The sequence below is a fragment of the Patiria miniata genome, unplaced genomic scaffold (genome assembly GCF_015706575.1).
Source record: "Patiria miniata isolate m_02_andy unplaced genomic scaffold, ASM1570657v1 HiC_scaffold_6, whole genome shotgun sequence".
NCBI classification, from domain to species: domain Eukaryota; kingdom Metazoa; phylum Echinodermata; class Asteroidea; order Valvatida; family Asterinidae; genus Patiria; species Patiria miniata.
In genome coordinates this window covers 3,141,801-3,168,923 of record NW_024037073.1, presented here as the reverse complement: position 1 = coordinate 3,168,923, position 27,123 = coordinate 3,141,801, and the positions used below count along the sequence as shown (strand labels likewise).

The window sequence follows — 27,123 nt, the reverse complement described above, 5'->3', positions numbered from 1 at the left end:
GTCTATTGCCAATGTATAGATCTGTATTTTGGTTATTTTAAGAGGTTCATTGCCATTTTGAAGTGCCTTCATGATCAATCTAAATGATTGTTTTAAATTTCTTATAAATATTATATTGGCAGGAAGAAAATCTGAGATAAGGTGTAGTCATTGTTCTTTGCACTTTGATGTATTATACAAATGTAAATTTGTTTTGAGAATCGTTGAATGTTACTGGTCGTAAGCCTGGATGTTGGCCATCTGCTACAGAAAATCATACATGTATCCTACAACTGCACAGGGGATAAGCATGGAGCACAGGAACTTGTAGTTGTTTCAACGTCCTTGGTGCAATGCTACAACTTGGATTGTATAAGTGGAATAGCTAATAAATGGAGTATTCCAGAGGGGAGTCAGGGTGGCTCAACAGAACTTTCCTCGCTGTCCACCTCTGTGACCCATGTTCGAATCCTGCCCAGGCCAACATGTGGATTGGATTTTCAGTCTGCACCTGATTCCATGGACTTCTCTGGACCATCCCTCCTTGGTTTTCCCTCCTCTAAAACCAAAATAGTTGTTCATGGTCTTCTCCCTAGGTTTCTCCAGGCTTCCAAGCTACAGTACTTGTGCATTTACGAAGAATCCTTGGTTTTCATAACCGGAAAGAACTCAAACAAGACTGTAGGCAAGCCCAGTAAAGCTGGTCCCAGAGTGCACAAAATGCTATTCAGTCGATTCACAATGGATATTCAGTGGAAGTTTTTTCATGCATCTGGTCATGTGGACCAGATTCATTGTTATGGGGTAACCCTATACAATAGCACTACCCAACTCACTTGGGGGAGTCAGTCGGTCAGATAGGTACAAAGAAGACACTAGGCTGGCACTTTGGGACCAGCGATAACATAAATGCATGACATAGAATAACTCAATGAAATAAATCACAATAATATAATTTTTTTCTGTCCCGGTTTTTGAATCCTCAGGCATACCAGGAGGAGATAGAATCGGCCAAGTCTAGCAAGGAGCAGCTGGAGGAGTTGGGCCAGCGTCTCATCGTCGCCAGCAATGAAGCGAGAGCCAGCGACATCGAGTACAAGCTAGCCAAGCTGGCTGAGCGCTGGAACCACCTCATGGAACTTGTAGGAGCACGGTGAGTTGACCATTATTGTCTTAAAAAAATGAAGCCAGTGTTAGGCCAAAAAAAAAAAAATGTTCGGTCTCTGGTCAGACCAAAGTTCCGGAATTGACGCGGCCACGGGGCTTTTTTTTTTTTCTTCAAGCTTGGATTGTACAGACAAGGTGGGTACTATTTTGCTTTTTTGGTGTCCTCATGTACATTGGTGTCCTCCATAATTTGCCTTGGTGCTTTCGATCATTTGCCTTGGTGCAATTTCCCATTCCTTGGTGCTCTTTGGTAAAAAAAATTGAGGTGCGGAAATAGAGGACGCTGTTGGAGCTACCGCGGAACATTTTGGAAAAAAAAAAGATCGATTAAAATCGATGCGCGTGCTTACCAGAGACCGACTTATTTTTTTTTTTTGGCCTTACGGCTCAATCTGCTTGATGTTATCAAAGAGAGTAACCTCATTCCATTGTACAAATACTCAATGAAAGATCTGTATGCAAAGAAGATGATGTGTTTACGCACAGGTTTGCAGTCTGTGATACAAAGTTCACATGAACAGCGTAGAGTGAAGTTTAAACAGTTGGATTTGAAAATAAACTTATTTATTATTCCAATGGGGTTTTGCAGCCCATGAAAGAAATGACAACTTTATATGCGGGAGGAAAAATAAACATGTACGTACTTTTAACACAAGGCAAAACCAACATTCATTTGAAGAACAAAGTGCAAATACAACATCTGCACTGCATGCATAAACACTTGGTCCTTAATTCAATTTTGACGTGTGGGCATGTTGAATAAATTGTCTGGAAATGTGATACTTGAGGCACCAAGACATTATTGATTTTGGAGGCCGTTGACAGAAAGCCAGTGGAAAATAGAAGCAGGGCTTGCATGCTTGGCATGGCATGGCAGCGCATCACATGTAAATGTTGACATTTTGACTTGTTGAGCGCTGTTAAAAGGTACAGGATTCAGTGGATGTTTTGGCATGTTAGTTCAAGGCATTTGGTATAAATATGGGTGGAGGCATTATTAATGCTTACCCATCCCAACGTTATTCGTACTGTAAAGATATCAGATTATCGTTATTCGTACTGTAAAGATATCAGATTATCTTGTCTTGTTTCAATGTGAGGGGCTGGTTCTTCCACACCCTCTTCTGTAGCCCACACTTCAACCTTAAGGGCTATATTATATTCATTATATTTTTCTTGAAAAATACTGAAACAATTTCAACACAACAAAATGAAAAGAATTGAAATAAAAAAAGTGCAGTGCAAGATCAAAGTGTGAATCTCTTTTCCAGTGCAACTTAAATATTTTGTACTTCTGGGCTGTAAAAATTAAATATTTTGAACTTCTGGGCAGTAACTAGCTAATAAGGCCAGATTATAAGGTCCCGTCATAGTGTTTGTAGCACTGTGACAAATACCTGCTCTGACGTCAATTTTTTATCCGACTAACCCCTTCACCCGAAGGTTATTTGTTGGAATCTTAATTGACCCTGACCTAAACACTGGTTGTTGATGAAGAATTCTCCAGATTTTGCATTGGATAAGTTATTGATTTGGATTTGTTGTCATTTCAAGTTCAATTATTAAACCACTCAGCACAATCAGTTTGATTGGAGATCAGATAACAGACACTATTTGGCCTAAGATATGCTGTAGCACTTTTATTACTTTTTATTAGGCAGATAGTTGGTGTAGTTCTGATATTTTCCTTTTAGGGGAGGGGGGGTGGGAGGGTAATTTAAAGTCCAGAAACCACATGTACTTGGTAAGATCTCTGTGGTGCATGAAAATGTATCCAATAAATATCATTGAGTTTACTCATCACCGAATTAGTAATGGCAAGTAATTATTTCCATATAACATTTTTCAAATTTATATAAACGTACTCCCTAAATGTACATCAAAGCATATCTGCACATCATTTAAGATGATAAACATGTCTCCTTGAAGCACAATTATCTGATCATATCAGCCTGTTTTCAAATATTTTGAAAGGAAACAGATGAATACACTGTGTAGCCAAAAACAAGATGACTTTCACACATTCTCACAAATCCTTTCTTCCTAAATTAAAAGAAGCTACCCTTTTTTTAAATCTTGGTCAAACATAATGTATTCCCATTGCAGGACCCCAGGAACAATCCTCAACTCTTACAAAGTTATTTCTTGTTGGACTTCGTATTTCCATGGAAACAGACATGTCAACAGTCCTCCAGGGGTGGTTAATAGCTTAGGTGTTGACCCACATGTAGGGTCATCTCAACAGGTGTTAATCTATCACATGCTCTGACAGCATTAGACATGAAATATGCAGGGCAACAAACTAGATGAGGATTTATAGGACCTGTAGCCTGCTGTGTAAAATGTCTTGTTTGTTGGGTTATTGCTCATCATGATCCCGGTAAAAAAAACTGCAAGTGATTCTAAAAGAAAATTGTTCTTGAGAATATACAAAAACAGTTCATTCCTTTGAAAATCTCTGAATTTAAACAAAAATTTTCACATCTTGTCCCACATATTATATTTAATAGGCTGGTCCTAAATTTGTCGTAAACTTTGCTTGCTTTTCATGCATACATGTATATTATAACTTTTTTTGCCTGGAAATAAATATCAAATCATCAAATATTTATCAAGTAAGTGTTGAAGGTTAATATTTTGAGTAAAATACATGTACATTGATTTATTAATTAAAGGCATGTAGGGACATTTGCAATTACCTAGAAACATGGTTAACAAGAAAATCCTTGCTCAAAGTGAAGATAAGAAATTCTCTGTGAAATTGTTCCGCCTGAAATGGCATCATTTTGTTGTTTCAAACTCACAGAAAAGCAAATTATGTTCCTTTTTTGTAAAAGTATGAATTGCAGATTATGCCACTAAATTTATACTTTTAAAAATACATACGACTCCAGATTGATTAAAAAAATATATGAACAGAATTAGTTGATGAAAACAAATTCTTATATGATACAACATATAAAGAACAGTTGAAGGAGTAAGACCTGATCTTGACCATGCTGCACCCATAACCAAATAATATTTACTCATTGGACCAGCGGCCTCACAGTCTTGACTGCCAAGATGTCCACCCCACGTACCCCTAGTCCTGACCCATCTCTGACCCAACAACCCACTGAGCTATTCCGTGACCTTGCTTGTGTGGAAATGCCAACCAACCATAAGACCATGGAGGACCATCCTATTACTACTGTAGTACACTATCAAGTTTGATCTTTGGTTATCAGCATGCTTTCAGTGACCTTCCAGTAAATACCTGTAGTTAGAGAGCAACAGAATTTCCCCAAGGTTTAGCTGGGGCGTTGGTATCCTAGCAATCCTGGAGTAGCGTAGCGTGGGGGCAACACGGGCGATTTGGCTTGGTGAAGCAACAGATTTGGACCCCGTTTGTTTGGATTTCAAAAGTTGAAGTGGCTTCTCTGAAGGTTGAATGAACTGGCTTTATCGGCTACATTGTTAGAGTTGTTAGAGTTTTTCACTGGCAGTTTTTAAAAGATGGTTGGTGCAGCTTTTCGAGTTAACGAGAGATAACCTGACTGGAATGCAAGACTTAACTGTGATTGCTGAAAGAAGTGCATTAATTACCAGTGCAACCCATCAGTGAGTGTGGAACCATTGATGAGGAATACATTTGAACAAACGCGTTGAATGGCTATTTTATCACAACAATAGTAACACATTCCTGATGCAGTGCAGTGATTGGAGGGTCTACTGTGGTTCTCCCGTGGGTTCTTCAAGAGTTCTACGTGTATCTATAGTTCTCCACAGTAGATGGAATTGTTGCTTGATTATGGAAATCCAGATGATGCAGTGAAATGTGTTTGCTTGAGGAATGTACTTAGCTGCAAATTTGATTACCAGAAACATGCTGTCTGTTTGAATGGAGTTAGAATTTCATGGAAACAGGACCTGTAGTCATTTTCTGTTGTCACCGAGTACCAAACTTGTACAATGATTGCTGTGGTGATACCTCACTGTTAGCTAACTTCAATTCTGTTTTGGATCACAGCATTGGCATCAGTGCATTGATTTTTCTGAGCCCAGTTGCGGTTGTTTGAAGTTTGACAGTTGGTGGATTTTACCTGGTAGCAGTCTTATTGATCCAAGGCTATTCAAACTAGATGTTGTACTCTGTGGATGATTATGTAACAGTGTTGACATTATTCTTTGTGATCGACCCCTTTTTTGGAGGGACCTGATAAAACTAGTGCTGCAAGGAATGTGACCATTGTATGTGTTGACTGAATTAACCTACTGGGAGTGAACGAAACAGTTGTGTGGGATCTGCACAGGCAAGATAGCACTGTACCCACATGAGCTACTTTGGAATGTGATCACCATCAATTACATGGATATAGAAAGTTTCAAATGCTGAATCTTCCATGAAGAAAACCCCATCATTTCACATCACTGCAACTTACTTCACCATGTTAACATGACCAGTTCCACATTTGGTGTGCTGTTCATCATTTTTTCATCGTGAAGTGCTGTTTATCATTCTATGGTCAGGCTCTTCATGGAAGTAGACATAATTCCGGCAAATAAGATGTAACTTCAAGGGTATGGATCGCGCAACTTGCCATTTGTGAACTTCTAGAGAAGTGTTGCTAAACTTGTGAAAGTAGATAACCTCAAGCAATGCAGAGGGTCAGGCTAAGGATAAATATCTCGGCTGACATATTTTGTGATGTGATCATCTGACCATGTCGGCGGCAGTGCTAATCAACACTGTCATTTTGCCAAGGTAATGCTCATTTTGTTCCGATTAAACTTGGAGGTTTTTACTTGCATGTATTAGTGCAAAATCAGAAATTACGAGTCTTTGCGGCTCTACTGAGTGCATCATCCTTTCCATGCCATTGTTCAAGCCTGCCCTGTTTCAGCTTTCTGCTCTTTTTCTGAAAAAGTATGTATACTAGTAAACTACTAGGAAACAGGCGTGCAACTTCTCCTCGGATCTGCTGATTTTCTCGTTTTTTTATTTTTTATTTCTCACGAATGCCATTACAAATTGAAAATACTGTACAAAGTCTTTGTGGTTTGGAATTTCCTGGTTTTTTTTTTATTCCCAGTTGCATGCCTAATGAAATTATTATACAAAAAAATTTAGTCTGTAGATGATATTAGTAATTTAGTATGTTAATTGCAGTGATTTCACAGAATTGAAACTTTTCAACTCAAAACTTTGTCCAGCTGACCAAAGTTGTTTGGAGATACCGGTATATCAGCATCCATGTTTATTGTTTCCCAGCTTTAAAACACTAACAGTCCTGAATCCTCCAATTTAAATATGACTTTGCACACCCCCTAGGGAGTTAGTTAAGTAAAGTTGTCGGATTTGGTGTCACGTGGAAAACTAACTTCCTGTTTCTGTTGTTTGTGTTTTGGGGGTTTTCAGGGTTTTTTAATACTTTGACGTTGTGTCAATTCCAAGATGCCAAAGTTAGTTCTCCTATCCTTGCCATTAAGTTTGTTTTAGAAAGTATTACTTTTGTAGTTGTACAAAGTCCTCAAAAACCACAATGAGGAAGGAAGTAATCAAACTTGTGTGACAGTAGATTGAGCCTTATCTAACTTGTCCAAACAGGAAATGGTCCAAAAATGTGTTTATCAGGAAAAAAATCTTCTTGTTAGCAAATTTGAAAGTATTTACAAATCTGGAGAGAGTTTTAATTCGTGCAAATTTTTATGGAATGGAGGTATGCCTTTTGAGTCGTAACTATCTGGACATAATCTGTGGGGACGACATTGATTTTGTTCTGGAATTTCCATCAAGGTATGTTGTCCTTCGAAGAGAGAACAAACCATAAACTTGGCATGAAACAATTTGTAGCTTCACTTGGTATAAAAGGTTGGACAGGACTGGCCATGGTTGGTTCAGTTTCCTGCATGGATGAAGTTAATTTACATGGAGCTGTGACATAGGTAACAGCTGCCTAATGGGTGTACAGTTAGATGCCAATCAATTTCTTATTCAGTGTTCCAGTACTGCCACTGCATTGTGTGTTGGAATTGAGCCTGGGTAGAATTGAATGCTATGGGGGATTCACAGACTTAAAGGGAATATACATCATTTGCTTTTGCTGTAATTTTCAGAAATGGATGGAATTGGGGGGTTGGAAATATATAGCAAATATAGTTACACTGACTTTTTTGAGGTTTTGGGTTCGAAAATGCTATAAAAACCAAGAAAAACAATCATTTTCCTGTAGTCTGGTTCCCTGACTCCATTTAAGAAGAAACAGAGCAGTTTACATACATTGGGGAATTGTAAGGTCAGGGAACCAGTCTAGCTGGCCTGTACCCGTTCATAGGTGTGTAATCGATTGCATACAAGTGCGATGGTCAACTGGGGCCAGTTTTTGAAAAAAAGCCAGTTTTTTCCAACGCTGGTCGGCCGATCAGCGTTGGAAATTGATACAAAAATACCACTTTTCTTGAGAATGACAGTATACCAGGTGCCATGATTTTACAGGATGCTTTACACTTCATTCACTAACAGTCCAGCAAGGTATTTCAAAATGATTTGGTAGTTTTATTTTTTGATGTTTGCAAATGTTGTATTTTCCCTTTAAGTCTTTTTTGGAGGAGGAAATAGTTTATATAGGCCCTTTTGTATCGTTTTTGAAAAGCTGCTTGACTTATATTGACCATTTTGACTAACCCATTGTGACAACTTTTAGAGAACCAACAGACCGCATATGATGAGGCAATTAGTGATCTTTAGTTATAAAAGCTTAAAGGAAATCAGGATTTTAGTCAGTCAGACCATGCATGCCTTAAAAGTATTGTGAAAAAAAATACTATTATTCACGCTCAAACTTCATTTTGAGGGCAGGTTGCAGATAAAAAAAAAAACTGTGTGTAAATGTCACAGGGTACTTGTACTTCCAAACAGTCTAAATTATTGATATTATGGACTTGAGCCTTTTTTAATTTATTAAACACTTCTCAAGACAGTTTTGCATTACTGTAGAGAATATAAAAGTGATTTAATAAAACAAAACAGTTCTTTCCATCTTCTTAAATCAGAGATGTTGTGGGTTGATTTCTTTCTTTTTAAGATAATGAGTTTCAAACAATTAAATGCACACACTTAGATGCATACTTATCAACATTTTGCCAAACAAGCTTTGGAACCATATGCACAATTTATCTCATACACACATGGAATATAACACAGATGCAGAGTTGGTTTGGCCAAAGCAAGCTCCTAGTACAGTGTACATGTACACAGGCAATTGCACATTTTATCCAATTACTTCACCGCAGGAGTGTAATCCATCCTGAACATCCAATCTTGGCAGGTTTACCCGCTGGGCATCGGGCATTCTGTCAATTGCACTCGGAGATGGATTCACCGATTCACAATTGGCCTGTCACATTTCTGGATGCTTATTTTTTTCAGGAGATTTCTGCTTTCATTGGATTAGTGTATCTGATTTGTATTAATCATTTAACAGAAGGGTTACTTTCTTTTAGTATTGGGTCCATAAATAATGGTAACAAAAACAAGTAACTTAAACTTGATAGATCACCAATCCAATGTCTGCTCATGGGCATTATTTATTGGAAAAATGGAAATACAAACTTTACCACAAAAAGGATTCTTTTTATAATATTGGTTTTCTCCTTCACTCATAAGCACTGTATCCACAGTGTTTTCCGAGGGCTTGTGAGTATGGTCTTGAGCCTACAACTTCCTGCTTCCTAGTGCAGACGTCTAATTACCACCGACCATCAAGCTTGCGTAAGTCAGCTGGCTGGTCCAAATCTGGTAAAGAAGCAGATACCACAACTAATATTTGTTTTGTAATCAATTAATCACTATTTTTTTATTACTCCTCCTCAATACAGAGTCAGGAAGTTGCAAGGCACCTTGACGGCTGTCCAGGAGTTGGATCAGAACATGGGTAACCTGAGGCATTGGCTGACCCAGATGGAGAAACAGCTGAGCAGTCCCATCATGTATGAGACCTGTGATATCATTGAGATACAAGCCAAGCTACAGACACAACAGGTGAGGGTTAGAGATGTTGGGTGGGTGGTTGGGGTGGGGTTGGGATGCACAGCCATCCAGGAGATAGATCTGAACATGGGTAACCTGAGGCATTGGCTGACCCAGATGGAGAAACAGCTGAGCAGTCCCATCATGTATGAGACCTGTGATATCATTGAGATACAAGCCAAGCTACAGACACAACAGGTGAGGGTTAGAGATGTTGGGTGGGTGGTTGGGGTGGGGTTGGGATGCACAGCCATCCAGGAGATAGATCTGAACATGGGTAACCTGAGGCATTGGCTGACCCAGATGGAGAAACAGCTGAGCAGTCCCATCATGTATGAGACCTGTGATATCATTGAGATACAAGCCAAGCTGCAGACACAACAGGTGAGGGTTAGAGATGTTGGGTGGGTGGTTGGGGTGGGGGTGCACAGCTGTCCAGGAGTTAGATCTGAACATGAATACCCTGAGGCATTGGCTGATCATGAAATGGGGCCAGTTCATAACGTAGGTAAGTAAAGAGTAGTCTGTCACAAGCCAATATGGCCCGTTATCTCCGGTTTCCTGGCATGAAATGAATGAGAAAATTCCTACTCCACTGGATGGGATGCTAGTCCATCGCAGCTTACTCCCCAGCTAATGCTGGTACCCATTTGTACTCCTGAATGGAGAGAGGCAAATGGAGATAAAGTGGCTTGCACAAGGATACAACATATAGCCAGCAGCTGGATTCAAACCCCCTACCCTCTGTTCATGAGTCACAAACCCTAACCACTAGGCCGCACTCCATCACCAGTTCATAACATACCTTTTGTATATTTTCCTTTTGTAGGAGATTCAGAAAGACATTGAGCGTCACAGCAGCGGCGTGACCTCCGTGTTGAACCTCTGCGAGATGCTCCTTCACGACACCGATGCGTGCTCTTCAGACGCCGACAACGAAGCCATACAGACAGCCGCGAGAACCTTAGACCAGCGATGGAGGTCTATCTGCTCCTCCTCGATGGAGAGGAAAATGAAGTGAGCCCTCTACAGCCCACTATTGGAGGCTGTTTTTGGTTCAAATTAGGAAGTATTAGAAGTAGCAAATTGAAAATGAAGCAGTACAGAATTTTAAGGATGTGATATTCTTTAATGAGCCAACAAGAGGAAGTCTGACTATTTACTCTACCAAGTATAGCCAGTTTTACGCTTCTTGAACAAATTACATTTTTGGATCATCCTTGATGAACGAAGTCAGAGTCAATATTCAATATTCAATTCGTTTAATATGGTTTTGTGCACACATTCAATATGAATCACTGTTGCATGCTGTTTGCCCTTCCTCATGATGCTTGAAATTTGACTGTATGCACTGGGTATATACATGTACAGTACACTGAGGATGAAATTAGACAAATTTACTGCCGGGACAAAATGGACTGGCACGATCAATATTCAGCTGTCACATGTGTAGTGTCAAATTCCTTCACTAACTAAAAATGCCATCACAGTCAAAAAAGAAACTTAAGCCCTCTATAGAGCTCCCTCAACGGGTACTGTGCAAACCCTATGGTCTTTTTTAGGCATCTCAGTGTAAAGCTATAATCTCTTTGTAAGGCTATTGGCTAGGTCTTTAATCATTACAGCTGTGTTGTAATGTGCTACCAGTAGACATAGCCTTAGCACTGGAGCCCCATTTCGGACTCAGCCTAATACTGTGATTTCATTATGTCAATTCTACAGGATTGAGGAGACGTGGAGGCTATGGCAGAAGTTCATCGATGCCTACACCCAATTTGACGACTGGCTGACCAGAAGTGAGAGGATTGCATCCAACCCACACACCGCCAGCGCACCGTTTGCCGTCATCAAGGAAGAAATCAAGAAATTTGATGTGAGGATCTTCCTTAATACACTGTGATTTCACACATGAAAAAAAAAAATTATCCTGAACAAGCTCAAACCCTTACCACCTTTCTTATGAGTGCAAAGGGCATGGCAGCAATGGCATTCAATAGTCTGCTTAGATCATGATTTACATGTATAACATACTAACAAAAAAGTTTGTTCTCTCTCTTCAAAAGAATAACCAACATATAGATCTGGGTAGGCCTACACCACGTTATGGGGACGTTTTTCACTGGTAGGGTACTTAGAACCGAGTTGTGGGGACTTTTTGCTGTCCCCACAGGGTTTTCGGTCCCCAGAAATACCTCGTAGAGACGAATGTATGTCCCCACAACTACGGAACAAGAATGAGTGGCTTTATTGTCCAAATCCACACTCCAAGCAGTCATTATCCGAGCTTTGGAACATGTACAAAATAAGAGTCGAGTCTTTCTTCCTTTTAGGTTGTAACTATGAATACAAGTCTTCCTCAACATCTGGAATCAAACCAATTTGATGCAACCCCTAATTCCAAACTTATCTGATTCAACATTAGAATCATAAGTAATGTTAGAAATTTCTTCTTGTAGATATACCCATAGTTAACCCACTTTTCTCTGAACCAAACAAACTATTAAAAAAAAAAAATAAGATTTGTATTCATGGTGCTACTGGCAAATTCTTTACTCACACTTTCTGTTTCACCTGCTGAAATGCAGATATTCCAACGCAAAGTCCACGAGAACCTAACCCAGCTAGAAATGCTCAACAAGCAGTACCGTCGCCTGGCCCGGGAGGGCCGGACAGATAACGCCTACCAGCTCAAGGCCATGGTGCAGCAAGCCAACGTGCGCTGGGATGATCTAGCCCGGCGGTGCTCCTGCATCCTGCGCCGGTTGCGGTACGCCCAGAGCCAGAAGGAGGAGTTTGATGCCTGCAAGGAGAGCATGCAGGTCTGGCTGACCGAGATGGACTTACAACTCACCAACGTGGAGCACTTCTCCGAGTCGGATGTATCCGTCAAGATCAAACAGATGATGGTGAGATTATTCTCTCTTCTTTTTTTTTGTTTATCAGTGTTGTAGTAGAGTCCATCACAAGTCCATCCAAAGTCAATTCTTAAGCCTAGTCACATGTAAGAGGGATTAACGTGTCACAGTTCATTTGAATAACTTGTGACTTGACTTGGGAAGGATGTCTTGTGTAGGGGTGTGCATTGGAACCGGGTACCCAAGTACCCGACTGCCAATGTCAGGAACTGGTTCTGGATTATGGGATAGGGTACTCATAATCAAATTTATCCTTGGTTACTTCTCAGATAATGAAAACGAAAGGTTTTGAATGTAATTTGTGAAGAATTTTCAACATGAAAACCAGGTTACAGGCATGTGATTTGTTTTTATGGAGCTGTTTTATGCGCAACGATTTTATCTTATCTCGAGGTGACATGGCTACCATCAGTAAATTAAGTAATTAAGAGTCAAAGTAAAGGATTGAAATCACTGATGATATCGCATATTCAAATTTGTTGCAGGCATTCCAGCACGAAATCGAACTCAACCAATCACGGCTACAGGAGATCGCAGAGCACGCCCAGGTCCTGATGCAACGCTCTGACCCGCATGACAGCGCCCTCATACAGGAAGAAATGGACGAGCTGCACCGGTACTCGGTGGAAGTGTTCGACAGGGTCAGGAAGTTCCAGCGCAAGCTGGAGAGGCTTTCCATCGCACAGGTTGGTGTACAATACAAACCTCTACACTAATCACAGCAAGAAACTGGGAGTGAGTGGGTTTGAGAAACCATTAGCCTTTTTTGAGATATGGCAGGGCAGTTGCGTGAATTTTGGTAGTTACAAAAGAATTCACCCAAACGAAACGATGGCTGCATTTGCGTGGGTCACGCTATACTCTTGATAGCAGGGAAATGTTGCGTGAGCACTCGGGTCACATGTATCGAGCGGCTAATGTTGTTATAAAGCATGGGTAATTATGGCAGCCCCAATAGCAGAAGGTTATTCTTCATAAAAGAACAAAGTTTTATTGTGGAAATACATGAATACTGTTTCATGTTTCATTCATTACATTAAGCAAGAATTTATGAGAAAACGTCTTTAACTTTGGACAAATTTGGTAATGTTACCCTTTGGCCATCGTGAAATCACATGATTTTCCCAGGTGCAAGTGTATACTCCCGCTCTGACCGAGAGTATACTATCCCGTGCCTGCAGGTCATAATCTTGCCGTTCATGCACTCAGGAGTATACTTGTGTCAACACGAGTGCTTCGCTCGAACGCAGCCAATAGGACTCGCTCAATGACGGCCATCTCTGTAAAAGAACTGCAACTGCGTATTTTACGCAATCGAACATGCATTACGCAGTGTTGAAAATGTTCAAAACATGCGCGCTTTTTGCTCAAAATGTGTATGAAATACGACGCAGCTGATGCGTGTTTAGCAAGTTGATGCTCCAAATGCCGATGCACGTGGATGGTCTGTAGGAAATGACGTCATTTGAACGACACCGATAGGAGAGCACTGTTTGTTCTGGTGAATTCTCAAAAATGGCTCATTCAAGACAGATAAGACTGGAAAGTTTGCATGGTGGGGATAACAGCAAGGAAGAGTCCAAACCGGTTCTTCTCAGAACCGACACAAACTCACAATAGAGATTAATTTCATGGTGTTTCCGCAAAGTTACCTTGCAATTTAAGACAGGTTGGCTTGCTTTTTTCAGACCCACTCACAGTTTTGCTGCTGTCGTTGCATTACCTATTTCAGAAATTTTCATTCAGTGAACATTTTATGATTGCAGTTTAAATCTAGTCTGTCAAATCAACCCTTTCCTTTATTCTTTGGGAACTGTAGAAAACTCATCCATGGATCTCAGTATAAGTGCATTACTAACAACTATCTGGATTGCAGTGGATGAAATTACAATATCTGCATCATGACTTTACTTTTGAATTTTGTGTGATCAAGATCTACTTTTCTGCAAGGAATTTCCTCAGATTGTTGATGTTCTACTTTTGTCACTTAACATATTTTGAAATTTAATTTGAAATCTTTCCTCAAAAGCTTGAACAACACTTTACAATAATCGCAACGCATGGCATGCACAAATCAAGACAGCAAATTGGTAGAAAAAAAGAAAAATGAATATAATAAGATACTCAGGAATGAGAAACATCAAATTCAATAATTGCCACTCTAAATAGTCTAATTTATATGTACCCACATGTTTTATCTGTTGTCTGTAATGTCAGATGTGAATGTATTATGTGTTACATTTCCAGTAATTATTGTGTAGTAAAATTTATAATGCCGAACACCTTTGTGGAACATTTGTCACAAAAACTAACAGCACTGGTCACATTTTTTATTTACTTTTTTTAGAATTTCACTCTGAATTGTCAGTGGATTTATACACCACTTATTAACCTTTGACACTCTGCACTGCACACCGTCTAACCCAAGTTATTGTAATTTTTCCCGATATCCTACAGGAATTTTATTGATAGAGTGTGCCAGTTTTGCTGGATAGATACATTTTGCATCATTGTAGCATGCATCAGGTTTATAAAACAAAAATCAGCAGAGAAGAGTAGAGTTAGGAATATAAAAATCAAGGTACTTTTGAGTTCTTGAATTGAGCACTTTTAGTTGAAGTGGCTTTTTAGCTGATCCACTGATCACCATACACATACCCAACTGATGCAGTTGACATGCACTAACTCATTCACCTGCCCTTTTTTTTTCTTTTTCATCAACTGTTTTATAGTTGACATTTCTGTAGGCAGTTACCTAGAAATTTCTGACTTGCTCAATTTACAATTGATTTACATCACCTCAACGCAAATTCATCTTATGAATACTTTAATTGCGGTACCCGCTGCTACATGTACATCAGATTCAAACCAGCCAACCGATCCCGCAAGCTCGGTGGTCGAGTGGTAAGACATCTGCACTAGAAAACAGGAGGTTGTGGGTTCGAGTCCCACCCGAGTGATTTTTTTCCAACTTTCACTCGGGAGGTAACACACTGAGTATACAGTGTTTATACGTCAGTGAAGGGCAAAATCTTATTTGATTGACATCACCCAGACGCAAATTCATCTTATGAATGGTTACTCAATTTAGGTTTTGAGAAGGGACTCTTGTCTTTTTAGCTGAACAGGATATTTGTAGAATTTGTGTGTGGGCTTTTTTGAATATTTTTCCACCCCACCCTCAGATTACAAATAGTTCTTTGAGTGCATTCAGTTCCTTGCTAACTCTGTTTTTCCCAATGATCAGTTTCTGCTGCCCTGACATGTTCGGCAAATTAATCGAAACAGCTGTTCTGTTTTGGACGTTTGAAATACTAATCCAGGAAACATTATATCAAATAAATTTCTTTTTCAATTTCCTATGTTGAATAGCCTAAATCTATCATTCATAATTAATTTCCTTATATGATAGATACATGTACGTATCTAAGGGCTGATAATTAATATGAAAAAATATCAGCAAATATGAATATATTGACAAGTTAGTTTTCAAAATGTTATCTGCATTATATATCTGACATGATAAAGGTAACGACTATTCAAAGATAACAATAACTTCCAAATATGAAACCTTTTTTTAAGTGTTATTCTCTCTCAAGTAGCTCATATTTGATTTATATGCTTAGCGGTTTAAGGTACAGTTAGTGTAGTGAAGATGGCCGGTGCAGCCACCTTTGAGAACTTGTAGCTGTTTGTCTGTCCTGTGTCTTACACTGTGTGTCTCTGTCTCTTTCTCCTTAAACTTTGCTTCCACACAGAGTAGAAACCATGGTTTTATCGACCCATTTTTTCAGCTTCCTTACGTTGTTTTACTTTACCATATTGAGGTTAAATTTGTATCGAAATTACATTTTCCAAATTTTTAAGATGCAACTGAAAACTATTGATGTTTTCTCATAATCAATCAGGAAGTTTGATGTAGAAATTTATCTAAAAGAAAGTTCTAATGCTTCTAATGCTTTTGGGTCTTGATCAAAGTCTACATTTTAGAAGCCTCGTCTGTCTTGTGTGTTCATGTTTTCCACATGATTAGCTTTTTTAGTCAATGAAAGCAATCCCCTTCTTTTTGTCTCAACCCCAAAAAGGGAAGCGAATCCTCCTGCATTCCATTTGATTATCTCACTGTTCCACCCAAGGTGAGTCTGAATGGGAAGGGGTCAGAGTTCAAAGGTCGCAGTGGTGATAGCTGGTGTCGCTGTGGTTGCTCTCACCCTCTGTGTAGCTGACTCATTTGATTTCATCATTTTGCATAGCTCTTAACTTGCCGAGTTGTCTGTGTAGATTTTGTTGATGTTTGGTAGCTCTGTGTAGTATCTTAGTTGTAACTTTGTTGGCTTTGTTGGATATATTGTTGTAATTGGTAGTTTGTGGACGTAGAAGCGTTGATGTTGCAGCAGGAGGGGCTAGCGGCGGTGGCGTGCACTAATTTATGTTGATGACTCATCTGTTTTATTCCACTTCTGGACTTTTTTTGACGATCAAAGCATTAACTTCAAATTAAGTAGCTTTGTTTGATTAGTTACATTTTTATGGGTACTTTCTTTGATACTTCAACCTCTTTGACCCAAATTTTTATCCCACCTGGGCAAACAAGTGGATTTTGTTCTCAGTCCCTACCTAATTCCGAAGGACTTCCCTCCCCCCAGAAAAAAAATCATGTTTGGGCATCTTCCCAACTCTGAAATTAAAAATCTATGGTTCTTCATCAGGCTTCTGAGCTACATTGCCTTTATTACATACATGGAGGTAGGAATAGATTCCTACCTCCATGTTACATACATGTACATGTTCACTGTCGGATTTCAGAAGTAGAAAGACTAGATTTAAATAGATCAAAATGCTGTTTCATTGTTAACATGTTAGAAAGCTAGAGAAGCACTTTAAACTAGGAAAAGACAAGGTCCAGTTTTCTGTTCCACATTTTTTAATATTTTGAATAATCTTCTGAACTGTCACCCCTTAAGTCAAATTCCCAAATCTGTAATCCCTCTTATAAACTGCAACTTGTTCAGAGTTACAAAAAAAAGGTATGGGCTGTATATGTGTGTATCCTTAATCCAGTTTAACTCGCATTCAATGTTTAAAAATACATGTACCAACAAAACTGAGCTTTTCTAGTTCAGCTGTCACTGTCATTGGCTTTGATCACCAGTGATCATGATGCCACTCAACCTATTGAATACAATCGGCCAAGTTACTGGAACCACAGCTGGAACCAGTCCAGTGAACGCATTGTTGTCCTGAAGAATAGAAAGCCATATGCAAGAATTAGTGAACCATCACATTTTGTCAGTATGCAATCAACAAACAAGTTGGAACATGCAAACACTAGGGCCACACCAAAAACTGGATTTAAGCATAAGCTCTGAATCTAATTCTGACTGGTTGTATACATTTTGTGTCTAGTCTGGAGAAATTCTGTCATTTTTTTGTGATCTTGAAAGCTACATTTTTCTGAGTGATGGAGTTTGTTTTTATGAAAGAGAGGGCCTACCCACTTTGGGCTCTAGAACCATTGGATATTGTAAGTAAAACTTGTGTCAAACTTTTATTCAGACTTCCATGATGATACATGTTATATATGTTAGGTTTATCCAGACCCTATGCATGCATGACCTAGATGTTTTGATTTGTTGTTATTATTTTGATTGTTGAATGTGCATCTTGAAGTTTGAACAGGAGCCACTGCAAGCGAATCTGTTTATAAGCTACAGCACGTACATGGCTGTGTATGACTGACACTAATTTATCTACACCATTTCTTAGCACGCCTCTAACACAGTAACATCTTGCTGCTGTTCTTATTTCTTTCCTTTATTTTGAGTTGCAATTAACTTCTTCCTTGCTTTTTTTTGTTTAGTTGATAATATTTGGTAGTGCCTCTTGTAACTCCATCAGTAGTAGTGTGTCATCTTATAAATACTACAGTTTCTGTGTAGCAACTTTCCCGTAGTTTATGTTGAAAATAAATTGTGGCGATTACCTTGAAGATTGATTTTTGTTTTCATGATAGCTGTATGTACTGTGCCTCCAAAAAATTCTGTGAAAGAGTGTAATGTGGATATTTTTCAGATCATATAAACATGTTGCTGCACAGCAAGGGAAATATTGAATAAGAACTGAAATTCCTGCAGGAGTTCCTGCAAATAATGCTACATGTATTTTTGAACTTGTTTCTTAGTAAAAATGTAACAGTTGTGCCAAATCCTTCACTCATGATTTTTATCAGATCTGAAGGATAAATCTTTGCACACAATAAACTTTCTGACACCGCAGACTTCTGTGTGGAATTTTCAGAGTGAAGTTTTAAGAACGACGGTCTAATAAGGAATTAGATAAGGACTGTTCTTATCAGAACAAAAGCTACTTAGCAAAGTTGATAATAAGCAGGACAAGTTCTTTTCAGAACTAATATCTTCTAAGCAGTAGTTATTACCACATGGTGTTACCGCAAACCGAAACGATAATTAGATTATTATCTGAAAAAAGATGTCATTAAAAATGTCACTCAATATTTTCATTATGCAGTACGACACTGCCAGCACCGAGTCCGAAGAGGAGAGTGAAGGCGCCAGCTCTCGCGACATCAGCCCCGATCGCGACATCAGCCCCGATCGGGACAGTCCCTCTCTCATCAGCTCCCACCGATCCCTGACCAGTACTGCCAGTGCCCTCTCTCGCTCCAGCCGTGGCAGCCGTAAAGAACCACTCGCACGAAGATCACAGAGCAACTCGCGGTCAGCGTCGCCCTCCCCGCATCACGAGGCCTACGCCTCGGGCCGCATCACCCCCGCGAGCATGGTATCCTTGGACTGGGACATGTACATGTCTAACAACGCTCAGCAGTTCACAGAGCCTCCGCCGGGGGAGGACGCAGGGCGATTCAAGGTGGAGAACCAACACGTCCAGCAGGCCGTCGAGGATTGCCTGATGAGGTTAGAAGCCACTGAGAATGCCATCAGGTGTAGGACGCCAACGGGGCCAGAGATTGAAGAGGAAAAGGAAGGATATGTGAGTAGAGAATCATTGTTGGAGAATGGAAACTCGAAGGACTTGAAGAAAGGATAGGTTTATTGATGAACTGATTTCAAAATTACTTAGGTGTCGATTGTCATAAAAATGGCCAAGTAGACAAAATTTACACAATGTAAAGCTCACTTAAGGTCATGTGACCACCATTGCTGAGAAAACCTTGGTGGATGCCAGATGAAAGCTTTAGTGCTTCATATTTATTGGTCTGAGTTTCTGTTTAATTTCATCATAATATGAAGCTCACATGTTACATGTAGATTAAAAGCCACCGCAGCAGTACGGGATGCTATCAACAGGATGAATGGAATCCAGTCTTGGAAAGATAGGTACTCGGACCCGGGAAACTGTTTAAAGGAATTTATTGTATTAAAAAAAGGATTACGTGAAAAAGTTGACGAATTTATACATTGTTTTTATTTGTTGTAGGATTCTCTGGTAGAAGACTGCCGTGTCAGTGTGGATGTCCTCAAGAGAATAGCCATGAGAATGCCGCAGGAAGACCCAGTACTCACACAGCAGATAGCAAGTATGTCATTTGTCTAATTGATGTAAATGATGAAACATTTTGCCCATCACATTGATTATCATACAATACACATGCAGCTAGATAAAACTGCACAAACACCAAAGATGTCATATCAAGTAACCATTTTGTTGTCATGTACTCTCGTTGTTCTTGAGGCCCATCAAAATATGCTAAGCAAGATTTTCTTCTAAGCAGATTTGAAAACTTAACCTCGATCATTTTTTTTCCCCTACAGCTGTCTTGAATCGATGGGAGATCCTGCAAGCAGACATCATGGAGAAAGACTCGCGGCTCAACCAGAACTACAAACAGTGGCATCAGTTCCGTCTGGACCTGAACAATCTCAACTCCTGGCTGGATGAGGCCGAGGTGTTACTCAGCACTCAGGAGACTGACTCGCCTACTGGAGACCTGGAGGGCATGATCAGGAGGCATAGGGTGAGTTTTGAGTGACTCAAGACTGAGATTGTTTCTCGTAAAATGGGCTGGTTTTTTTTAATTTGTGGACATGTGTATGGATGTGATGCAACGCGACCAACTCTGGGGTCATGATGCAGCTTGTATTTCATATATTGAGTCAGTGTTTGCGGTGCAAGTTTGAAAGCCCATAAAGTCAACAATTCAATTTCAAATTGTACTCAACTTCAGAAACATGTATTTCCATCAAAGCAAAGACTAACTGTTATGTCAATAGAATAAATAATAGATGAAGGCATGATCACGAGCAGTTGTGTAGGGACATGCTTTGGCACAAATCACAGTACATTAAAAAATGATAAAAACATTGAAAAAAATGAAGATGTCAAAGAAAAAAAAAATACAAAGACGGACAGACAAATGTATATAGAGACACTTGAACAAACCTTGAGCAGCCCGACAGACAAACAAACAAATAGGTCTGTTTGTTTCTTCAGAAATCTTGTAAGCTCTCAAATGTGTGATGACAAAAGCATTGCTTTGTTTCTTGTGATCAAAATGTGAAGTGAATTGTGATATAATTGTGACCAGATTGTACAGTAGGAAGTACGCTTTTTATATCACATTTACCAAAATTTCAAATTTCTGAAAAGATTTTCCATTTCTAATAATTGACATCTTTTTCTTCAACCACAGGAGTTCATCCTGGGTCTGAACGCCCGCAAGGCCATCGCCCTCTCCATCAACCTCTGCAGCCAGCAGTTCCTCCGCCCAGACAGCCGCCACACGCAGGCCCTCCGCGAGGAGCTGAACTCCATGAACCAGCGCTGGGACCACGTCTGCGGCCGGGCAGCGGACTGGCAGAAGGAGCTACAGCTGGCCATCATGCAGTGTGAGGAGTTTCACCAGACCACGGCCGACCTGATGGTGTGGCTGGACGGGATAGAGGCAACGGTCGTTGAGAACGAGCCGATCGATCTGAGCGCCGATGAGAACCGGTTACACCACCAGTACAGGGTCTTCATGGTAAGACTCTTTTTAGTGTATCTTTAGCTGGACCTGAAGTGCTAGCCTACTGTCCTCTGACTGACTGCGTGACTGACTTTAGTGAGTCCCTGACTGACTGACTCCCCCACTCACTCACTCACTCGCTCACTGAAGTGACAACTATCACACTTTGGGGTCTAGCAAGACTTGCCTAGTCTAGTTATGTTTATTTACTGGTTTATGTTTCATTAGGCAAAAAAAAAATACTCTGGTCTCTGGTCAGCGCGCGCGTCGATTTTTAATCATGCGCGTCAACCTTTTTTTCCCTTCAAATTAACACGGAAGCTGCAACAGCGCCCTCTATTGCCGCACCTCCTCAAATTTTTGTACCAAAGAGCACCAAGGAATGGGGAAATTGCACCAAGGCAAATGATAAAGGGCACCAAGGCACATTATAGAGGACACCAATGTATAATGAGGACACAAAAAAAGCAAAATAGTACCCACCTTGTCTGTACAATTCATGCTTGAAAAAAAAACAAAAAAAACGCGTCGCCGCATCAATTCCGGATTTTTCGGTCTGACCGGAGACCGATTTTTTTTTTTGGCCTTACCTAAATTTAAAAAAAAACTTTTATCAAATTCACAAACAAGAGAATGAAAGTCACTTAAAAAGCAAGATAAATTAATTATTCAGATATTTCAAGTAAAAGCTCACACAATGAAGTGGTATTTTTAACTGAATGTTGGGGGGGGAATGATAGATTTGTTTTTAAAACAAATTTCTTCAAAAGTCCTATTACATGTTTTTTGTGTTCAGTAATCCTGAAGTGTGTTTATATGACTCATAAAAATGTTAATACTCTGTGTGTTAAAAACAAATGTAGGTTTATTATAACAAAAAACTCAGGAAGTTGTGTGTTCAGTTTCCACCTCGGTAATGCTTGTGAGCTTTCCTTGCAAGCAATCATTCAGCAGTGAGTATACTGTTCTGAGTATACAGAAGTACAATAAAGTAATTAAAGTACAAAAACCAATATTGAATTGAAAAAAATGATCAATGATTTTCATTGTAATGCTGGTTTATTAATAACATGGTGATTAAAATAACTCAAATTTTTCTTTCAGAAATTCAAGCGTGAGTTGGAGTCTTCCCAGCCCAAGGTTTCCTCCCTGAAGGAGACTGCGGACCAGCTCCTAGTGGACGTAGACTCTGAAGATTGCCAAGCAACGCGAGACAAACTCCACCTGATCTCTCGTAAGATTACCTCACTGCTCAGACGCTGTGAGGACAATCTAGAAATACTGGAGACTACCATAGACCCTACGCAGTTTGAGATTGATAAGGTTGGTCAAAAATAGAGGAAAAATGTTAACAAATGGGCTGGTTCATACTCTGCGAAAAAAGTGCATGAGAATTTTTGATGTCACAGCATGTCTATACAATGTTAAGGAAGGTCTGTTCATAATTCATGTGAATGCGAAGCAGATTTGCCTTTGTAAAAACTTTGTGAAAAGCGGAATTCACCAGAGTTGAAATGTGAAAATGAATAATTCTGCTGCAAACTGCTTGCTGATTGGATTGATCTGAAGTATTCAAATCAAACAAAATTGGACGGCCTAACGTTTTGATCCTAGCAGAATCTTTGTCAAGGGCAACATGAGTTGAGTTGTAACGTGTTTAACTTTTGCGATTTCGCCATGATGTCACTAATTCGCATTCACGTACGAATTGAGTAAATTTGAAGTAGTTCATCACATTTCAACTCTAGGAAATTTTGCTGCAAATATTTCTTGACAATAAATTTGTTTTGCACTTGCGTTGGCATAGAGTATGAACCATCCTTGACTCTAACCCACTGGGAATTGTGTTCAAAAAGCTTTGTGAATCTGCCAAAATCAAATATGATGTAGTAAATTAAGTTAAACTTTGTTTTTCTTGGCCCAATTTGACTCTACTAACAGTTAGCAAAAAATACCCGCTTACTGTAGCAGAAAATTCAATGCTTATGGTTGGCATATTTCACGGGTTAACGAGGATTAACTAAGGATTCTGTGCTTACAAGGTTAGCACAGAATTTTTCTGCTAGCGCTGTAAGCTCAGAATGGCGATCGTAATCGCAGAATTCTGTGGTTAGCAGAGCCATGAAATTGGCCCCAGAAAGACTATAAAGTTTGTCATGTGAAACTGAGTGGAGAAAATTTCTTGTTAACTGGTAATAATTCCTATTTTATGTATGTGAGATGGTTCTTCTGGGGATTGCTGCCTTTTGAAAGTTTAAGGACACAGAAATTGCCACTGGGTTTATGAGTGGGGATGTTGGAGGATATAGGAATGTTTTGTTTAAACTGCCTTTGGTGAAATGTTTTTGCTGTACACTTTTTGAAATGTTTCCTTTTTTCCTTCTCCAATTGTTCAGCCTGAAGACCAGCCCATCACCCCCCAGCGAGCGGCCTTCCCACTGCAAGCCATGGGTGACATGATGGGTGAGTTTGGTAGCACACCCATGCTACGGTCTGGTACCCCGATATACACCATCAGACACTTCACTGATGCTGCTACTAATACTGCACCGGAGGATGACGTAGATGCAGCTGCTATTGTGTAAGTAGAACTACTGGGCCCAATTTCACGGCGCTGCTTAACAGTTAGCAGAAAAGTTGTGCTTAACATAGCACAAAAATTTGCTAATTTTAAGCACTATTTCACGGCGTGGACGTGCTAACGGTCGCGTGTGCATGGAGATTTCTATTGTTAAGTTACTAAGTTAAGCAATTTTTCCTCTGAAGTAAGCATGCCTTTTGCTGTGCTTATGCTTACGGTCTCCATGAAATAGACGGAGGCTCTGTTAGCAGAAAATCGTGTGCTTAGCAGCGCCATGAAATTGGAACCAGATGAAGCTTTTGTGCATTATTATGAATCAGTTTATTGAGGTAGTAAGTTTGACGAAATGAGGCTATGAACTGCGGGCATTAGCAGTAGATGGCACTTTTTACCACTTTGGAGAGCTCCAGTGGGAGGGGCACACTGCATGAACACACATACTTGTTCTGTAACAGTGGGGACTACACACGAGTTGTCCCATGGTACTGTAACAATAAAAAACTTCCCCATAATGCAGTGACGACCCGCCCATACATACTGGTTTGTGCTCATACGGCACGAAGTACGCATGATTAATAGTGATGAGAAACTTTACTGCAAAACCAAAAATGTTTGAATTTTTGTGACTTATACCATTTCTCACTGCATTGTCTTTACAGACCTGTCACCGGCGCTCCCGTCCACCGTCGACGGTCCCCGTTCATCTCCAGAGCGTTGAGGGCAGCATTGCCGCTCCACCTACTCATGCTCCTCCTTCTGGGCGTGGCTTGTCTCGTACCCATGACGGAGGAAGACTACAGCTGCACGCTGTCCAATAATTTTGCCCGGTCACTGCAGCCGATGCTGAGGTTCACCAACGGCCCACCACCGATCTAAATAGGACTCTGCCCCATTTTAGGATGATCGAGGGATCATCAATGATCTTGTGCAATCTATATGTGTTACTTAAAAGTGGTTAAGACTCATAACCACTGATATTTTAAACTAGACAGTTGTTACGAATGCACCAAGTGAACTCTTACACTGGGCTATCCGCCCCTTTTTTAAACCACTCCCCTTCAAAAGTCCCTTCCCAACTGACGTTAAAGCAGTAATATGTGATCAGGGGATGTATAGTGCATGTGAATGCATTTTTTGTTTATTTCCTCAATAAATGCAGAAGCATGTCTCAATCTAATCTGAGAATACTCTGTTGCTACTAAGCTGAGAAATGGCAACTAAGACTTTGCTACTAATCTGAGAAATTTTATTCAAAGACTCATTCTGATAAACCGTGAGGAATTTTTATGCAGGAATTTATATCCGGGCTTTGGTTATGTTAATACAACTCCTTATATGTAGCAACATATCTCTGACGTGATTGGTAATGACAAAACTGTTTGCTTTTTGTACTGTTAAAAAAAATTGATGCGGTTTAGATCATGGTTTGTAGTTTGAAACTAACAATGGGTTGAAATAGTGTGAACTGACTGTAACTAAGTATTCATGGTTTGAATCTTGTAGGGGAAACTGTGTCGTTTTGAAATATCCGTATTCAGATTATTTTTGTATTCAGTTGTATCTGAAACAAAACCATATTCTGAAATCAAATGCAAACGGAATTCTAAAATCAGGCTTGTCACAGAAATTGATATTGGTTTTGCGTGCATTGTGTGAGTGCATTGTTAATTTTAAGAATTTCATTTGAAAGTCTTTCGCTTTATTTGTTTGAGGTTTTATCTTAGTTTTCAAGTGTACTTTTTGCATTTTTGGATTTCCAACTTGATGTAATTCAACATTTCATTCATTTCTGAAGTTAATGCTATTTTTACTTCCTGCGGTGAGTTCCTGCGGTGCACGTTTTTCATTCTTAAATTGAGTTATTTTAGCATGATTATCAGCAGCTTTTTAGTTAAGATGATAATATTCATAAAATATTTTAGAGCACTCAGTAGATCTTTACTGATGATGGTATATAAAATCATTTTACAGATATATACTTCAACATGTGTGCTAAGATAATTCATTTTTTTTAATGAAAATTGATTTTGGTCTTATTAAATTATGTTTTGTGATTTCTTTCAAAACGTTTTAACATGGTATATGCCTGCTACCAACTGAAAGAAGTACTTGCCAAAAATCGTGAAAAACATGTGATTCCTGATTGCAGAAAAGAAAAATATTAAAATTAAAATTTGTGACTTGTTTTTTATTGACGTGGGATTTAAATATTTTTATATAGGTATTCAATTTTTTCAGAGTGTATGTAGTTCAGTGCCCCTTAATTTATTTGTACATTTGGAGTGTTGTAAAAAAATGTATAAATATTGCAAAAACGAAATAAAAGCGATCGTCGGTCACTGTTATTTCCATGAATGTTTTTGGAAAGATATTTCGAATGGCTAGAATGTAGTTATACATTTTGCTTGGAATTGACTAGATTTTAATGCAGGTTACATTTTGTAAGCCCATTTAGAACTCTTGTGTAGTTATTTTTGTAAGCTAACGTATTCGATATTTTGAGCTGTAAATATTAATAAAATAATGCTGCTGAATTGTATAGGGTGTATAGTACAATAAACTGATTCATGCGTCAAAGGAAACCCTTGCAAGTTTTGTTTGTGTAATTTCACCATTTGTCCGTGTAACATAACTTATATTTCTTAATACAATGTATGCACTATGCTACTATGCGTAAAAATAACATGAACAACTTTTGACTTGTGATCCTTAAAGGGAATGTACAACATTTGCACTTGCTGCAATTTTCAGTAGTAAATGGATTTTGGGGATTAGAATTTTATAGCAAATATTGTTAAACTGACTTGTTTCACGTTTTGGGCTTGAAGATGCTGGAAAAAACCAAGAAAAATATGTTCTTGTAGTCTGGTTCCCTGGTCCTGCTTTAGATGAAACGGAGCAATTTCTCGACTTTGGGGAATTGTAAGGTCAGAGAATCTGTCCAACAGGCTTGTACGCTGGAAAAATACCATTTTTCTTGAAAATGTTAACACACCAGGAGCTTTAGAATGTCATTCCCTTACAATCCACTAAGATATTTCATGATAATTTCATCATTTTGTTTTTTGATGTTTGCAAATGTTGTATCTTCCCTTTAATAAATCTGTTGTTTACCAATGGAATTAAACCAAAATTTCACATCACATAAAGGGCATGACAAATTTTATGGAGCGAGTTTGATTGGCTTTGTGCAAGAGGGCAAGATTTAAACACCATGGGAAAAAACACTACATTCAGAATCTGCCCTTTTTGACTTGGCGTCCTCCAATGTCTATACAGCGCTAGAAATGGTGGCAGAAGGCGCATGCTGATCAGACGTCCCTGTGCAACTCTTGATGTGTTGCACCAAACGATCGAGATGTGCAATGACATTGGGGATGATCCTGCATTCCTTCAGAAGCTTTCGGTCGCAGCACACGCCTTCCGCCACTGTCTCCAGTCTTGAAACCCGAGCATCTTATGATTTTTATTTTCTCCTGTATTGTAC

At 39.4% G+C, this 27,123-nt stretch overlaps 1 protein-coding gene across 4 annotated transcripts in view; it reads left to right on the top strand.

The window, feature by feature from the left end:
- Nucleotides 1-26,218, top strand: part of LOC119742504 (nesprin-1-like) — a 119,761-nt gene extending 93,543 nt beyond the window's left edge. For 3 of the 4 annotated variants that reach the window (XM_038218449.1, XM_038218448.1, XM_038218451.1), the window contains 14 exons: nt 966-1,132; nt 9,004-9,166; nt 9,984-10,171; nt 10,877-11,027; nt 11,740-12,060; nt 12,555-12,755; nt 16,155-16,205; nt 18,598-19,080; nt 19,528-19,627; nt 19,863-20,065; nt 20,741-21,070; nt 22,160-22,378; nt 23,452-23,636; nt 24,296-26,218. In XM_038218449.1, the coding sequence (XP_038074377.1) occupies nt 966-1,132; nt 9,004-9,166; nt 9,984-10,171; nt 10,877-11,027; nt 11,740-12,060; nt 12,555-12,755; nt 16,155-16,205; nt 18,598-19,080; nt 19,528-19,627; nt 19,863-20,065; nt 20,741-21,070; nt 22,160-22,378; nt 23,452-23,636; nt 24,296-24,512 (2,979 nt within the window). In that variant the 3' untranslated portion in view covers nt 24,513-26,218. The remainder of the gene's footprint in view (nt 1-965; nt 1,133-9,003; nt 9,167-9,983; nt 10,172-10,876; nt 11,028-11,739; nt 12,061-12,554; nt 12,756-16,154; nt 16,206-18,597; nt 19,081-19,527; nt 19,628-19,862; nt 20,066-20,740; nt 21,071-22,159; nt 22,379-23,451; nt 23,637-24,295) is intronic. The other variant, XM_038218450.1, reaches the window with a different exon arrangement.
- Nucleotides 26,219-27,123: the final 905 nt, after the last annotated feature.